The 16,806-nt window shown below is 40.2% G+C and overlaps 1 protein-coding gene across 4 annotated transcripts in view; it reads left to right on the plus strand.

Moving 5' to 3' along the window:
* LOC116066060 (disheveled-associated activator of morphogenesis 1-like) overlaps window positions 1-16,445 on the plus strand; it is a 47,988-nt gene extending 31,543 nt beyond the window's left edge. For 3 of the 4 annotated variants that reach the window (XM_031321824.2, XM_031321827.2, XM_031321826.2), the window contains exons 4-26: window positions 2,065-2,136; window positions 2,540-2,634; window positions 3,128-3,461; window positions 3,570-3,680; window positions 3,822-3,925; window positions 4,276-4,342; window positions 4,452-4,569; window positions 6,210-6,348; window positions 6,580-6,638; window positions 6,749-6,936; window positions 7,785-8,093; window positions 8,194-8,301; window positions 9,126-9,155; window positions 9,510-9,607; window positions 10,167-10,251; window positions 10,666-10,772; window positions 11,556-11,644; window positions 11,935-12,103; window positions 12,341-12,448; window positions 12,858-12,918; window positions 13,049-13,180; window positions 14,457-14,627; window positions 14,953-16,445. In XM_031321824.2, the coding sequence (XP_031177684.1) occupies window positions 2,065-2,136; window positions 2,540-2,634; window positions 3,128-3,461; window positions 3,570-3,680; window positions 3,822-3,925; window positions 4,276-4,342; window positions 4,452-4,569; window positions 6,210-6,348; window positions 6,580-6,638; window positions 6,749-6,936; window positions 7,785-8,093; window positions 8,194-8,301; window positions 9,126-9,155; window positions 9,510-9,607; window positions 10,167-10,251; window positions 10,666-10,772; window positions 11,556-11,644; window positions 11,935-12,103; window positions 12,341-12,448; window positions 12,858-12,918; window positions 13,049-13,180; window positions 14,457-14,627; window positions 14,953-15,165 (2,967 nt within the window). In that variant the 3' untranslated portion in view covers window positions 15,166-16,445. The remainder of the gene's footprint in view (window positions 1-2,064; window positions 2,137-2,539; window positions 2,635-3,127; window positions 3,462-3,569; window positions 3,681-3,821; window positions 3,926-4,275; window positions 4,343-4,451; window positions 4,570-6,209; window positions 6,349-6,579; window positions 6,639-6,748; window positions 6,937-7,784; window positions 8,094-8,193; window positions 8,302-9,125; window positions 9,156-9,509; window positions 9,608-10,166; window positions 10,252-10,665; window positions 10,773-11,555; window positions 11,645-11,934; window positions 12,104-12,340; window positions 12,449-12,857; window positions 12,919-13,048; window positions 13,181-14,456; window positions 14,628-14,952) is intronic. The other variant, XM_035995216.1, reaches the window with a different exon arrangement.
* The last annotated feature ends 361 nt before the right edge of the window (window positions 16,446-16,806 follow it).

The raw sequence follows: 16,806 nt of genomic DNA on the forward strand, positions 1-16,806 counted from the left end.
ACAGAATCAATCTTCTTCCTCCTTCTTGACAGCTCTCTTCCAGGCTACATCATCTGCCAACACACAGATTTACTGATCTGGTTGTTAGCAGAGATTTTGCGGTTAGGACTCAAATTTCCACCCCCCCCCCCCCCCCCCTTTCATTTGTGAGAGAGCTGTAACTTAACTTCTCTTTAAAGCAGACTCTAAATAACTGAGATTGATTCCTGTTTCTTAATGTGCCTTTGATCTTTACTTTCTCAAATGTGAAAAAAATAAACTTTTAAACCCCACTTTTCTCTCTCATCATGACCCTAAATAAACTGGAGACATGTCATGGTTTGAAGAGTGCTGACTTCCGAAGTGAAAGATGAACTCTTTAAGATGCAAAAGGAAGTGGTCCCACCTCTGCGTCTGATCCACTCATGGACTGAACTTCTTCCAGCCCCCAACTGGTCAAGCTGGCACCGGACCTGAGTGGAACAGCAGGATCAGACCTTCCCCGTCTCTGCACGATCCCTGCAGACCAGCCAAGGCTTGCAGTTTCTGTCAGAACAGCCAAGTCTCTGCAGGCCGCTTTATTAACTGACGCCCAATTAGTTTCTCATGGTCACAGCCCGCTTGCGCTTAATGGAGCAAGAGTTAAAATGAAAGCCGGGGGCCCTTTTATGTACAAGCCAAGTTCATGGTCAACTCATTTTCTCCTCAGTGTTTTTCCCTTGAGTTAAAAATTAAATCATCTAAGAAATGTCTCGCAGTTATTTAATTTTTTCCACTTGTAATACAAACGTGCCTGTCAGGAGATTAATCCCAGCATAAATCAAGCCATGTCCTTAATCCACAGTTTTAACATTCATTTGCTAATCTCAAGATTTTCTCAAGCAGCTGTGCTCTCTTTTCTGCACTTCTCACCAGCTCCTGAAACTCAGTGAAGCTCTTGATGATAAAATGGGCTGGATATTTGTGTCGCCCTACTTTAAGTTCCGGCTCTATTCTTTGGCTTTTGGCTATTTTTCCCCAGACCTTCTGTTCCCCATGTGCTTGTTGTTGTTTGTATGTTTCATGTCTTTCAAAGCCGATTGATCTGAAAAATAATTAAATTGGAGTTCTCTAAATGGTTTACAGTTGGACTTTGATGTATTCAAACATGTCACATAAACCAAATAACAACTTGTCCTGTCAAATATTTTCCTTTAAGACCACGTTCTTATGTAACAACTTTAAATACCAATCGCTCCAAGTTACTATTCATAAACCAATCTTTTTTTGATTAACTTATCTCATGTTCTTTTTTTCCCTTATTATTAAAGCATAACTCTCGCCAAAATGCAACCTAGGGTCTTTTTGTGAATGTACCCGAATAAAACGTTCGTTTAAAAGCATATTTAGGACGGAAGCGTCACTTTTAAGATTTACCGTATTTTCGTTTTTCGGTCAAATGGCCTTTTAAATGGGAGTAATAGGGGCACTTTTATGCTAGCCTCAAAATAGCTGTTTTTAAAACACTAAGAAGGCTCGATGCAACATGAAACTTTGCTCGAAGTATGACCAGGGTCTCTACACATGAACTTGAGCATTGAGAACATTGTTTGTGTACCCAGAGTTTACTGAAAAGAGAGGTTTTGAACAACTTACCATAGCTCTTGTTGTTTCTGGCTGCTGCCACCTCGGCAGTCAAAACGAGTATATCAATATAAACGAGTATATCAATATCAAAACAAGTAACCACGGATTTAGTATATCCCTTGTGCACCGGTGTAGTTAAGGTGTAGAGCCTCTGGTGATACTTCGAGCAAAGTTTCATGTTGTGTTGAGCCTTCTTAGTGTTTTAAAAATAGCTATTTTGAGACTAGCATAAAAGTGCCCCTATTACTCCCATTCAAAAGCCCATTTGACCGAAAAACTAAAATACGGTACATCTTAATGGCGCTTCCGTCCTAAATATGCTTTTAAACGAAAGTTTGACTTGGGTACATTCATAAAAAGACCTTAGGTTGCATTTTGGCGAGAGTTATGCTTTAAAATCAATTCCTACGTGGATCACTGCACATCATCATTCATTCTCTATGATTCTCTTTTTTTCAGGAACAAGAAGAAAATAAAAGTGCAACTAGTTGGCCAGAATACTACATTGATCAGCTCAATTCAATGGCAGCTGTAAGTAATAACATGAACTGCATTTATTCTTTAGCATATGAAAATAGTCCTGGAAGAAGGACCCGTCCTCTGTTGCTTTTCCTGAGGTTTCCTGATCTGATTTAAGGGTCCAAGACTTTAAACCCCACAGACAGATCTGTAATTCTGGGCTCTATAAATAAAACTTTCAACTAGTAGTAGTAGTAGTAGTAGTTGTAGTAGTAGTAGTAGTAGTAGTAGTAGTAGTAGTAGTAAGCCAACAAATAGCATCCTTTTTAAATATTAAAGGATTTTCTTTTAAATTCTCTGGGAATACATTTTCTGTGTGGCCTGTATATCTCTGGAAATCCAGGTTAGCTTTACTATGGCAGTGAATTATCCTTCAGACTCAGATCTTCATGTTGTTTAATATTTTGTCCAACAGAGAACGACGCTCCTCGCTCTGGAGAAAGAAGATGAGGAAGAGAGGAACAAAACCATTGAAAGCTTGAAGACGGCTTTAAGGACACAACCTATGAGGTGGATGGATACTTTCCTCTTCTCACTCTTTCCCGTCGTTTTTTTTTTTTTTTTTTTATCTCCTCCTTGTCCTTTACATAAAATGTCATCCATCATCACATCTCCTTTCTTTTAACCTCCTCTCACCTTGTCTGTCAATCTTTTCAGTTCCTCACAGCAGTATGTAAATGACTCCTTTAAGAAGCAAACACCCATAAAGGTCACTGCAGTGTTGGATTTTTTTCATTGATGTGAATGTGCATTAAAGCCTTTCCATTTCGGGAACCTGAGCTTTTCACTGTACTTTAAAACCAGATGCTATGAGTTATTTATTACATTTACTAAAAGTAATTTAGGTATAGCATGAGGTAATGGAGAGTCGACACACATTTAGGTATTTGGTATGTGATACTACAGCTTTACTCCGGTACATATAAAAGTGGTCTTCCCAGAGGCACTGCAATCAAGTACTCACTGACCTAAGATGATATCTCTGTTCCTGCTCTCCTCTCAGGTTTGTGACCCGTTTTATCGACCTGGACGGCCTGACGTGTATCCTAAACTTCCTGAAGACCATGGACTATGAGACCACAGAGTCGCAAATCCACACGTCTCTGATTGGCTGCATCAAAGCTCTAATGAACAACTCGCAGGGCCGCGCCCACGTCCTCTCTCACTCCGAGAGCATCAACATCATCGCTCAGAGCCTGGCCACGGAGAACATTAAGACTAAGGTGGCGGTGTTAGAGATTATGGGCGCCGTGTGTCTGGTGCCCGGTGGACACAAAAAAATCCTGGAGGCCATGCTGCACTACCAACGGTTTGCTTGTGAGAGAACGCGATTTCAGGTGGGTGGGAGCAAGTCGAGTGCACAGTTCTGTTGTAGATAGATAAAGTCATTTAAAAGCAACGTTGTGTGAAGATACTAACACCTGTGATTACCTGTCATCCCGCAGACGCTTATAAACGATCTGGACCGGAGTACAGGGCGATACAGAGATGAGGTCAACCTGAAAACAGCCATCATGTCCTTTATAAACGCTGTGCTGAGTCAAGGCGCTGGAGAGGTGAATTATATACATCAGACAGCTTTTATGTTTCCTTTGCCACTATGTCATCATGTCCCTCGACCACTCACTCTAGAGACTCTTTAAAACATTGTTTGCATCCTTTTTTCTGCTAATTTATGATTTTTTTTCCAAATACAGACAAGTTTGGAATTCCGTATCCACCTACGATATGAGTTCCTCATGTTGGGGATCCAACCTGTGATCGATAAGCTACGCTCTCATGAAAACTCTACATTAGACAGGTGAGTTGGAACAGAAAATAAATGTACTGTCTCTAGATTTGAAGGAATGCGCCAGCTCCACAGTGGTGCTAATCAGTGTTTATTGATCAGAAGCTGAACAACATGAAATCAAAGAAAAAAAGCATTCATTTGGAAGAGTTAGATTAAGAAAACATTTTTCTGAATTTACACATCCATAAAACATTTTAGTCATGCTTAAAAAATAGCTGATTCTTACACAGAAAACAGTAAAAACAGTATTTTATCACTACTTTCCAGAGAGATCTTGCTAAGTAAAACTTGAAGTATATAAGTGCATCACGTTTGCAGGCTGCCTCTCTAATCCTGTCTTTTTCCTCTCACACTCTCAGGCATTTAGACTACTTTGAGATGCTGCGGAATGAGGATGAGCTGGCTTTGTCAAAACGGTTTGAGTCGGTACGGAGAAGAAAAAGACTAACTTCCTGACATTATTCTTACATTATTTGTGAATGTAAAATATTTAGCAGGAGATATTCACAGGGCTGTTTCACTTCTTCTCCTCCAGGTACATATAGACACTAAAAGTGCCACCCAAGTTTTTGATCTCATCCGCAAGAAGATGAACCACACTGATGCACACCCGCACTTTATGTCTGTCCTGCATCACTGTCTCCTCATGCCACGTGAGTTTCTTTCATAATTTATTACGGGGCTGCAAACTATAAAATGTTTGGACAAATACTGTCACACAAGTTACAGTCCAAAATCTTTTGTGCTGTAAAATGTGGTTAAAAGCTGGTGAGTTCCTGGAGAAAAAAATATATATATTATGGCATGCTGTTTAGGAAATTATTATACATTAATGTAAAGTTTGAATATATTGAATGAAAGTCTGAATATATTGAATGAATGTCTGAATATATTGAATGAACCTTGAATATATTGAATGAAAGTCTGGATATATTGAATGAAAGTCTGAATATATTGAATGAATGTCTGAATATATGCATATGCATGTACAGGCCAAAACACTGGTAACGGTAACCGTATCCAGTACCGTTCTCCCAATGAAGAAGTTAATTCACTTTTTCATCATGGAAGATCGAATGAAAGGAACCTCTCTGGTCAGGCAGGTCCCTTTCATCAGGCTAACGTCAACACACCTTTCATCAAATATATTCAGACTTTCATTCAATATATTCAGATTTCCATTCAATATATTCAAACTTCACATATGTATAATCATTTCCTAAATGGCATGCCATATATAATATATATATATATATATATAGCAGGGGCAGCAGGGTCTCCAGGAGAGTCTGGTACAGCCTGACTCTGGACAGTAAAACTGAGTTCCCATTAGCACTAGCTTCATATCGAAACGTTCACGTGCACTCAAAACAGTGCAGTTTAGCTGGCTTATTAGCACCAGCCGCATGTGTAAATAGTAGCCGCTGTGGATGAGAGCGCAGTTGACTGCTGGAAGTCAAAGACATTTTGGCGCTGGTGATTTTCCTTTAGCGCTGTCTAAAACCTCTTGGTAGGCACCAAAAATCCTCTATGCAAGAAAAAACCCTGAAAAATAATGAGGCTCCAAACAAAGTAGTAGTATTACTCCCACAAAATACACAGTGCATCGGTACCTTCTGGTTTCTGACCAGAAAGATAAGGATGTTGACTTTGTCAAGATTAATCAGTCCAGAAATTGGATAAGCACATTCCAAGCCAAACTGAATGCTCTACTTACTCAAAGGAGACTGTTGTTGTCTTGAAAACAAAGAGCCACCAAACGGCCGCAGTATCCTTTTTCTTTGATGCTTCCCTTCCCTTCTAAGTGGCTTTTTAATGACACCCCCCCTCCCCCAGTCACTTTCCTAAAGCATTTACAGTATAATTAACACTTCAGCTGCAAAAACGAGTGTTGCGATCATACACAAGAGTTAATAAAGTGCAAGCCTGTGATGGTACTCAAATAGAAAGGGGAATTAAGATAATATCACTGAATATGATGCGATGCATTGAGCATTTTTATCCTGGTAAAGAGCAATAACAGGATGCCTTCCCATAGTAATGCATCTATGTGTGTTTAAAAGGTTTTCAAGCTAAATAACAACACAACAGCAAACTTGTTGTGCTCTCTTTGGTTTCTCAGTTATGAGCAGTAACAAGCTCATTTTGGAAATCAGTCCTTTGTTTCATCATAATCAAACAGCCACTGTGGATCCAACTTCAGCCTGTAATTTCTGAGACACTAATGGAGATACAAATCCTAATGGCTGAGGCCAGCAGGCTAATGGGAAACTATTCCTTCCTCTCTCCTCAGACAAGAGAAGTGGTAACACGGTGCAGTACTGGCTGCTGCTGGATCGGATCGTCCAGCAGATTGTCTTGCAGAACGACAAAGGTCACGACCCCGACGTCACACCACTGGAGAACTTTAACGTGAAGAACGTTGTCCGGATGTGAGTACTCTGATTTCCTCTGAAACAGACTGAATGAGTACATGGAACAGATGACTCGGCTGCCAGACTGAAGAATGTAGAACAATGTTGTGTTTGATGAGAAATGAGAAAAGGCGCATGCTCAACAGTGTTGGCTCAAAAATAGCTTCCCTTTGTAAGATTAGAGAAAACAATGAATGGAGTTGTTCACTGTATTTAATTATTATTCATTACGTGTCAACCTCTCTGCAGGCTGGTCAATGAAAATGAGGTCAAACAGTGGAAAGAGCAGGCAGAGAAAATGAGAAAAGGTTTGTAAGACCATGCATTACTTACCTGAAATAGAATACGTTTGTTAATTAAAATCATGTTTTTAGTAAACTCCGTATGATGAACATATGGCTGCGACTTCCCATCACAGAGCACCACGAGCTGCAGCAGCGGTTTGACAAGAAGGAGCGTGAATGCGATGCAAAGACTCAGGAGAAAGAGGACATGATGCAGACGCTCAACAAGATGAAAGAGAAGCTGGAAAAGGAGAGCACAGAGCACAAGAATGTCAAACAGCAAGTGGCCGAACTCACCGTCCGACTGCATGAACTTAGCACCGTACGTTGTCCTATATGTTCCCTGGGTCACTTTATAATAAAACCAGATTGAATATTATGTTGGATATTGACATCCAGGGATGGTTCAGGGCAAGTTCACATAAGAGGCAAAACAAACTGTGTATAATCATCCCACACAGTGCCCTAGATTAAAAAGCAGAATGCAAAAATAGAAACCATTTAACACTTTTATCTCATTGAATATTGGTTTGTTCCTTTAGGTTGTTGCTTGCCTGAAATTGCAACACTTTTGACTTACCCTTTATTATTATTGGTATGTCACCAGAGTAGTAGTTAACCAGTCCCGTCAATGTAATGATGATGAAATATGTATGAAGACATTTTTATATATAAGGAGTTCAAGAAAGGAACTAATAAGCAACTACCTAACAAAAAGTAATGCATTAAAAAACATGCTGCACAAAAATGTATTGTTATAAGTACTCGACCCACAAGCACTGGTATTCTAGGACAATGGTTCCTACCTTTTTTGGTTAATGACCCCTTGAAATGACCCGTAGTCACAGGTTAGGCCTTTCACTTGAAGGATTTTTAGAAGCTTTTAGAATGGAATGTATGCAGTATTTTTACCCAATCCCCCTTCTAGGACACAAATGAAGTTAAAGTTTTTATAAGAAACAATAATTAGAAATGTTATTTTTTTTCCACATCCCTTTAATCATCTTCTGACCCTTTTGGTTTATGTCCCAGGACATAAAGAAGGGATTTGTACAGAAGCAAACAATATTTCATTATTTTATATTATTATTCTACATGACAAGTACTCTCCTGTCCAGTGTTATCTGTAATATTATTTAAAATCTCCCTGTTGTTTTACTGTCCTTGAAGAGACAGGCAGCTGTCGTTCCTGGAGGTCCTCCCCTCCCCCCCGGTCCCCCTGGTGGTCCTCTGCCTCCCCCACCCCTGCCAGCTTTTGGTGGTATGTGCCCACCTCCCCCACCGCCTCCTGGGGGCATGATGCCTCCTCCACCTCCCCCACCGCCTCCTCCAGGTGGACCCCAACCTCCTCCCGGACGACCACCCGTCGGAGGCATCCCTCCCCCCCCAGGAGCACCCCTAGGACCATCTCTGAAGAGGAAGAACATTCCCCAGCCAGCCAATGCGCTCAAGTCCTTCAACTGGGCGAAGTTAGCTGAGGTGAGAATAGTGGAGACACAGAAAGACCTGACAATATAATAATATATTGATGTTTATTTTTAGAAAATTAGATATAAATATGTGATTGTCCTCTGCTCAGAATAAACTGGAGGGCACTGTGTGGATGGAGGTGGACGATGCCAAGGTTTTCAAAATCCTGGATCTGGAGGACATTGAAAAGACCTTCTCAGCCTATCAGAGACAGCAGGTACTGAGGACGATGCAACCCATCTCTCCCTTTCTGAATTTAGACTTGGCTTGTGTTGAGATTTTTTACATTTCTCCTGTTTTGCAACTTTTGATTTCTCAAGCAAAGTTGGAGAAGGGCAGAGGTCAGATAATTTACAACAAGAACAAGTCAGCCTGAAGTAAAAAAAAAAAAAAAAAGTAAAAGGGAGAAATTGCCAGATTAATTTGGGGGTTTTATTAGATGCAAAACTTTCTTTCTTGAATCATCTACATCTTTTGCTATATTTGGTTGTGGTTTTGATCATTTTGCCATATGTGATTGACAATGCATGAGTGAGCTGCTGACAATCGGCTATTTTTTTCTTCTTGTGACTGCAGTTAATTTAGTTATAAGATATTTATTATCGGTAGTGCTTTATTAGTTGAACAGAAGAGAATGAGCATGTCTTTCTACAGTTCAATAAGCATGTCCAACACACATAATGAGATTTTTTTTTTTTAATTGAAAATGAATTGACTGGAAGGATCTCTCCACACAAACACAGAGACGCCATGTTCAGTAAATTCAGATCCGCAGTGTCGGCCTTATTAGTTTAAACAGAAACATGACAGGTTGATTTTCTTATGTGCACAGCATGTGAACTATAAGCACGTATTGATCAACTGAACACCCCACTCATGTCTCTCTGCTGCTCACTTCATTACTGACGGCTCTATCATCCAAGTGCTGAATGAGCCTTGATTCATTTGCCGTTTGTTTTTTATGGGCTGCAATCACGTAACTGCTGCTTTACTTATTCTAATGAGTGCTGACATCTTTCCTGCTTCTTGCCTGCATTTTAGGACTTCTTTATGATCAATAACAGCAAACAGGTGAGTGCATTTACAGTACAGTAGATTTACAGTCTGGAATTTGTGTCGCTCCTCATGAATTCAATCAGACTTTATTTATGTTATACGTCATGTCCTATGAAACTTCTTACTTAATGTGTGTCCAACAGAATATATACGACCTGTCAGACTGTTGACTCTTTATTTGTGTGTCATGTTTGCATGTACTCATGTATGCGTAGACCTCCGTGTGACTGGATTATCAGCTCTTGTTTGGGATTGTAGGGCATGTGTCGTCTCCGTTGTTGTGTGTCTGTGAGTGACTGTAACTAAGGTTGATTCGTGCATGTTAAAACAGCCTGTTGCACTCTAACCTCTTTATCACTTTGCTCACAGAAAGAGGCAGAAGACGACACGCTGAGCTCTAAAAAAGTCAAGGAGCTGTCAGTAATTGATGGCCGTCGAGCTCAAAACTGCAACATCCTGCTCTCGCGGTACGTTTGTGTCAGCATCATAACACTTTATAAAACATTACTGACACACATTTTTTTTTTTAATTTAAATTTGAGGATACACCACCTCAAGGAGGACTTAAAAACTTAGACATTAAGAGACTAGGAAAAACTAAACAGAACCATAATGTATAATCATATACTGTATAATACTATAATAGCAAAAAAAGCCACGGATAATCAAACAGGGCTCTCCCACAAACCACATCCACTACAGTCCATCTTTATTACACGCATCATCTACAAAAAGAATTAACAACTGCCAGACCAGAAAAAATTATGTCAATATTACTAAACTACACAAGGTAGAGAAAGAAATACAGATGACAAAAAAAATCAAAAACGAGCAAAGATGTCTTGAAGTGGATCTGACGGGGCTTTTTATTTAACAGCTCATCTCTCATTTTCTTTAGAAATGATAGGCACAAAAAAGGTGTTAAGCATGTCTAAGTGAGTATCGTGATTTAAATGTAACTAAAAGCTGTCTCAAATATGAAGGATAGCTAAAGTAATGCATTTACAAATCTGCTTTGTGCTGCAGGCTGAAGCTTTCAAATGAGGAGATGAAGAGAGCCATTCTAACCATGGACGAACAGGAGGACCTTCCCAAAGACATGCTGGAGCAGGTACGCCATCAGCAGCAAGTACTGACGGATCAATCCAATGTGCTCTCATTTAGTGATTGCACTTTGACTGCTTACTAAAAACAGCAGCAGAGTAAGTCCATGCCTGTCAGCAGCACCTTCAGCATTTAGCTATGTTTTCATAGCTATTGCTAAACGTGTGCAAGGTAACAAACATCGGCATGTGCTACAACTCTGATAACGCTATATTTTGATGAGGAAAGATTTTCTTGAGTTTGCAGTGGAAAGAGACAGTGAGATGCAAAAGTATGACAGCAGAGATTTAGCCCTATTTAGTTACCAGTGTATGACAAATACACTTTAATAGACAAACCCTTCCTCTGTATTTAACAGAAACGAATACAGGTGAAAGTTTGAAATGTAAATGAAAGAGTTTTTTATGTTTTGTTCCATCAGCTGCTGAAGTTTGTCCCAGAGAAGAGTGATGTGGATCTTCTGGAGGAGCACAAACATGAGCTCGACCGAATGGCAAAACCGGACCGCTTCCTCTATGAGATGAGCAGGTACTTTACAGTTTTTCTTTCTCATCTGATACCTTTTTTAATTCTGTATTTAACATATATACTGATATAATACTGACCTCTGTCCTGACAGCTTCAGCTCTGTGCAGCACTCTGCAGATCAGATCTGCCGACAAACAATAGCCATTGTTTCCTCTGAGTCAGGGTAGATAAGCGAAATGACACATGGGTTTCTACTTCGTTGGAAACAATAGCTGAATGTGTGAATCACTATTTCTTCATTGTGTTGGTGAATAAATGGAGTCTGTAATGTAATAACAGTAATGTCATAAGTCCTGTTGGATAGAAGGAACAAACTCAGTCACTAACTGCAGAAATACATGAAGACCTGCTAAAGAACAGAAACTAAAGCAACTGACGCTCCTACAGTTTAGAAACAATAGAAACGTATTTGTGTTAGTTAAATGCAGAATTATACAGTCAGTTTTTTTGTTTTGTTTTGAATAATTTACTGCAGTTTGACGGTTTTTGTCATTGGAGTTTTCTCAGAGTACAGAATGGTTTGGAGGGCAGATGTCACTGTGGTATTCATTAGCTGCAGAGTCAGTGGTTTATAAGCTGAAATGAAAAACTTCCAAAAATAAGCTTCATTACCACAACTTTATATGTGCCATTTAGTGAGCACACAGCCGGTTTGCTTTATTTTGCTTAAGCACAATGTCCATGTTTGTGGCTTTTGTCTCAATTGTTGGATTTCCCTGTTTATAATTTATTGTTTTAGTCTATTTTTGTTCTCCTCTTACATGCATTTTCCATCCTGTCCAGAATAAACCACTACCAGCAGAGGCTGCAGTCTTTATACTTCAAAAAGAAGTTTGCAGAGAGGATAGCTGAGCTCAAACCCAAAGTTGAAGGTGGGAAAAGTTTCATACTTTCATACACCAGTGACATTAACTCAAACATTTTTATTTAACATTTATTTTTTTATAAAGAACTGAAAATTTCTACCATGGAAAGCCATCTAGGTTAAGTAAGAAAAGTATTCTTCATTGAAGCATCTCTGTAGTCATCTCTGATGCATCTCAAAATTCCAATGTTTTGTATTTCTACCTTTTTATATTTGTCAAGCTACCTAGGTTTAAAAATCAGACCGATACCTCTAATGACCTAAAAACGTGTATTTTCTTTTGTTTTCCTGTCTCAGCTCTGACCCGGGCATCTAAGGAGGTTTTACACAGCAGGAACCTGAAGCAGCTGCTGGAGGTGGTGCTGGCTTTTGGAAACTACATGAACAAGGGTCAGAGGGGGAACGCTTACGGCTTCAAGGTGTCTTCCCTTAACAAGATTGCTGATACCAAATCCAGTATCGACAAGTAAGAACTTTTTTCAATTGTAATTTCAAAACCTGAAGGCGGTAAAAAAAAAAAAAAGGAGAACGGCATGAAATATATAGAAATCACAGCTGGAACAGGGAATGTGATATAGTTGAAAGTCCGTATGGTCATTTATATCTGAATGCACTTAATAAAAGCAATATATTGCACATTTGACACGTTCACTCTCCTTGAAGGTTGGTCCGCCTCAGTGTGCCTGTATGTCTCTGTTTGCAGAAACATCACTCTCCTGCACTACCTGATCACCATCCTGGAGAAGAAATACCCCAAAGTCCTGATGTTCCAGGAGGACCTGCAGAGTCTCTCAGAGGCGGCCAAAGTCAAGTAGGTGGAGCTGTGGAGAACCTGCTGCATGACTTACGGGGCATTCAGACCAAAAAAAAACCATCCCATTTGTTTGGCGTCCTGTTGTGTTCTTAAACGCCCCTACAAGGCACAAGTACACTTTATATTTTACAATTTTTGTAAACTGTTTTCCGTCAGATAATTTATAGATCTCAATGTTTCCGACCGCACTTGAAGGCAGCTTTATTTCACAGCGTTTTGTTGTGTCTTCCCCCTGCGGCACCCCCCGCCGCAGCCTAAACGCAATACCCCCGTTCAAAATGAATGGAAAGACCTGTGTTTTTGCCTGACCGTCTGACGGACAACGCAGGCTGTCTGAACACGGCCTTACTCTCTTGTTTGCTTTCCATTTTGTATGAAACCATCCCTTTTCTTCCTTTTTTTGCAGCATGACTGAGCTGGAAAAAGATATAGGCAACCTGCGCAGCGGCTTGAAAAGTGTGGAGAGTGTGAGTCACAAAGATCTATGACATAATGCATGCTTATGTATTGGTCCTGCTGTTACACAATGTTTAGTGCAGGTCTAGTGTCCTTTCATTTTTACTTCAATTTCCTCTCCTGGATAACATTCACTCGTAGGAGCTGGAATACCAGAAGAAGCGACCGCAGGAGTTGGGCGACAAGTTTGTGTCGGTGGTGAGTCAGTTCATCACTGTGGCCAGCTTCAGCTTCTCTGACGTGGAGGACTCTCTCACCGAGGCCAAGGAACTGGTACGTCATGGCGGCTGAAAACTTGTGCGTTTAAGCAGACCGCGCAGCACCACTGTCACTTGTAGACACCGAAAGCTTACATTCCATTTCCTCTGGGCGCAGCTGTTTCTACGTGCCTCACTGACATCATCAGTCACCTTTGTAGGAAAGCTAACAGCAGGAGTGAAGTGTTTCAGCTTCCTGGCGCAGCACCTCTGACACTTTATTGGTCCGCTTGCTCGTTGCCATGTGTGCAGGTCAAGAGAGAAAACCAGGAACAGGCGGAGGGTATTATTTTACACAATTATGTTGGACCTATTTTAATTCATGAATGTTTTTATCAAAAGAAACTTACTGTTACATTTTAGTGCGGGTGGCCCTTATGGAAATTAGAAGCCAACCGAATGAGCCCTTCCTTATCGCTAGTGTGTAGTACAAAAGCAAGAGGAAACAAACCTGGATGTTGCAGCCATTTCAAAAATGGGCTTTTTACTACCAGAAACCTGAGCATATTCACCTTTCTAGGGAGTGCTTGACACCCTGAAATTAAATTTATGAGTCTGTCCACATTTAGTGCAGAGTTTTTTATCTCAAGCATGGTTTTTCACCCATAGTGCTGTGCTACATTGACCCACTGGTCACATGGCAACCATTAGTTTCTGTAAATCATTTATGGTGTCCCACACTGGTCCTCTGTGTTCATGATTGGGAACCAGAGAACATGCTGACCCTTTAAACAGCTCCGTGCATCTGCTTTGTGTGTCTCAGTGCATATAATAAAACCATTGCAGAAAACCAAGATGTAAAGAAAAAGTGACATTTTAGGCATTTTTTATAACAGAAATCATGTCCCATTGTGAGGAAGGAAAAAAACGTATCACATCTGAATGCACTGCAGATTAATAAACTATTAATTTGACTGATTACAAATAATTTAAGTAGGTTAAATGCATCTTTGCCCCGCCTGATAGAGTTTGCGTGTCATGGACAGATCTCTACACATCTTACATGTTCTCAGCATGATCGCACATCTGGATGTTCTCTTTTTTAACTTACTGTGAAAAACACTAAACTAACACGTTGCCTTAATTTGGGCTCTGGCTCCAGTCTCTGGCCTGAGCTGTAATCAGTAGCCGGTCAGATCTGGGTTAACACGGGCTTCAAAGCCCAAATACTGGTACCCTGCTCTTATTTCAAAGAGCTCCTGTAAAACCGTCAAAGACGGAGTAAAACATGGTTCTACTGTGTCCTGCTGTAAATCTAATCCCTGTGTGCCCCCTTCTCTTTGGTCCCACAGTTCCTGAGGGCAGTAAAGCACTTCGGTGAGGACGCCGGTAAGATGCAGCCAGATGAGTTCTTTGGCATCTTTGACCAGTTCCTGCAGTCGTTCGCTGAGGCTCAGCAGGAGAACGAGAACATTCGGAAACGCAAAGAGGAGGAGGAGCGCAGGTCCAAAATGGAAGCTCAGGTGTGTGATCGTTCCCTGTTTCCATATGATTCTTGACAAAAACAACCACAGTTATGAAACACCTATAGTATTTAACTATGACATATAATCTAAAGTATTATAGGAAAAAAAATCAATCTTCCTTTCACAAATGAAAAGTAGTTTTGCTGCACTAGTCTTTACATGTACAAAGTCTTGCTTTAAAGAAATAGTTTGACATTTTGGGATATATATATATATATATATATATATATATATATATATATATATATATGCGCGCAATAGTTAATGAATTCAGAGGGAATAATTTTTTTAATACAATAACTTTTTGTTTCTGTGTCACCAGCTGAAAGAGCAGAGGGAGAAGGAGCGAAAGGCCCGGAAAGCGAAGGCCAACGGGGAGGACGACGGCGGCGAGTTTGACGACTTGGTGTCAGCGCTGCGATCAGGCGAGGTCTTCGACAAGGACTTGTCCAAGATGAAACGCAACCGCAAGCGCATCAACAGCCAGACCACCGACGCAAGCAGAGAGCGACCGGTCACAAAGCTCAACTTCTAAGCGGGGTTGAGGTCACTCGTCTGGCTCGCCCACCTCCTGCTCATCATTAGTTTCCCTCTGGGTCGAACTGACATGAACATTCCTCTGCACCCTCCTCCGTTCCCACCCAGCTCGGCCTTGCATCATCGCTGCAATGCACATCCACACAACACGTTCAGACCTTTCATCCTGATATTTTGATGTTAAACGGAGCAGATGCCAAAGGTTGTTCCTAACGACTAAATCAGATAATTCCCGCTGGAGGATCAGTTTGGTCAAATGAAATGTTAAAAAAAAAAAGTTGTGCAAGAGCAGGATGTTTTCTTCGCTGGAGGAAAGTTTCCAGGTCTAAGAGATGCTCATGCTTGTTTGATAGGAAGCGTTCTGTGCTGTTTTTGTACGTAAGAATCTATGCACAGAGTGAAACGTGCAGCCAGCAGGCTGCTTTAGGGCTTGATGCTCGATCCAAACAGGAAGACGATTCCATTAAAAACACAAGGGGCCATTTTGTACGGACTGATTTCATAGATTGAGAGGGGCTGCTTTCAGTTGTCGAGAGAGAGATCATTTTTTGGAGAAAGACTGAATCTGAACTTCCTCTTAACGCTGCTGTTTTCCTGCAGCCAGAACCATCACAGGACTGAGACACTGCGTTGTTAGACAGACGTGGTTTTGACGGCAAGTGACGCAGCTGAGAAGTTTCTTTTCTATTCATCATTATTGACGTGCAGCATTTATATATCTGATCACTGTATGTTTTATTTGAACTTTTTCCTGTTAAGAGCTGGCCTTAACTCTGTTGTTTTAATTGTTGAGTGGGTACTCTCTAAGGCCTGGGCCTAGTCTGCAATTTCTCAACAAGTGTGGACACTCGTGTCATAGATTACATATATCTATATATACGGTTGCGTGCTTGTTACACATGCACATATAAAGTCATAATTACTATGCTAAATGCCATTAAAACAATACCCAGTGGATGCAATAAACGTGCTTTTCCTGTCTGAAGGGAGTGCCCTCCTTTACATTTCTATTGAATAGATAAAATATGTTTTCTGTACACTAGCTGGATTTACACTGCAAAAACAAAAGAAAAAAAACCCTGATTTTAAACTCTGATCCACATGTGATGTTTTCATTGTTGTAGAAAACATCACATGTGGACGTGATCCCTTTGATTGTAATTTGTCCTCAGCTGTGTGAATCCATCCAGTGTCAAACACCTCCATTGGACTTTTTATAATTTAAATATTGCCTTCCATTGTACAATGACCTGATGATAATAAATGGGAGAAAACAGTTATGAGTTTTTGTATTCGGCTAATTAGCACATGCACTTGAATTAATTCTTATTCAGCCTTTACCTTGGGTCAAATAGGAATAAGTGGACATAGAAAAAAGGATGGAAGATTTTTTTTTTTCTTAACCCTCCTGTTGTCCTCGGGTCGAATTTGACCCATTTTCAAAAAGTTTATCAGAAATTTGGGTTTCTTTAAATCAAATTGTCGACAGAAATAACGTGGATGGTTCCATACAATTCTCTTCACAAGTAAAACAAATGATCAGTTCAATACTTTCATTAAATAGTTATTGTTTTTTTTCTTTTCAATTTTATAGCATTTTAAGAAAAAGAAAAAAAAAAACAATAAAAGAACATTGAAA

Source organism: Sander lucioperca, chromosome 19, assembly GCF_008315115.2.
Source record: "Sander lucioperca isolate FBNREF2018 chromosome 19, SLUC_FBN_1.2, whole genome shotgun sequence".
NCBI classification, from domain to species: domain Eukaryota; kingdom Metazoa; phylum Chordata; class Actinopteri; order Perciformes; family Percidae; genus Sander; species Sander lucioperca.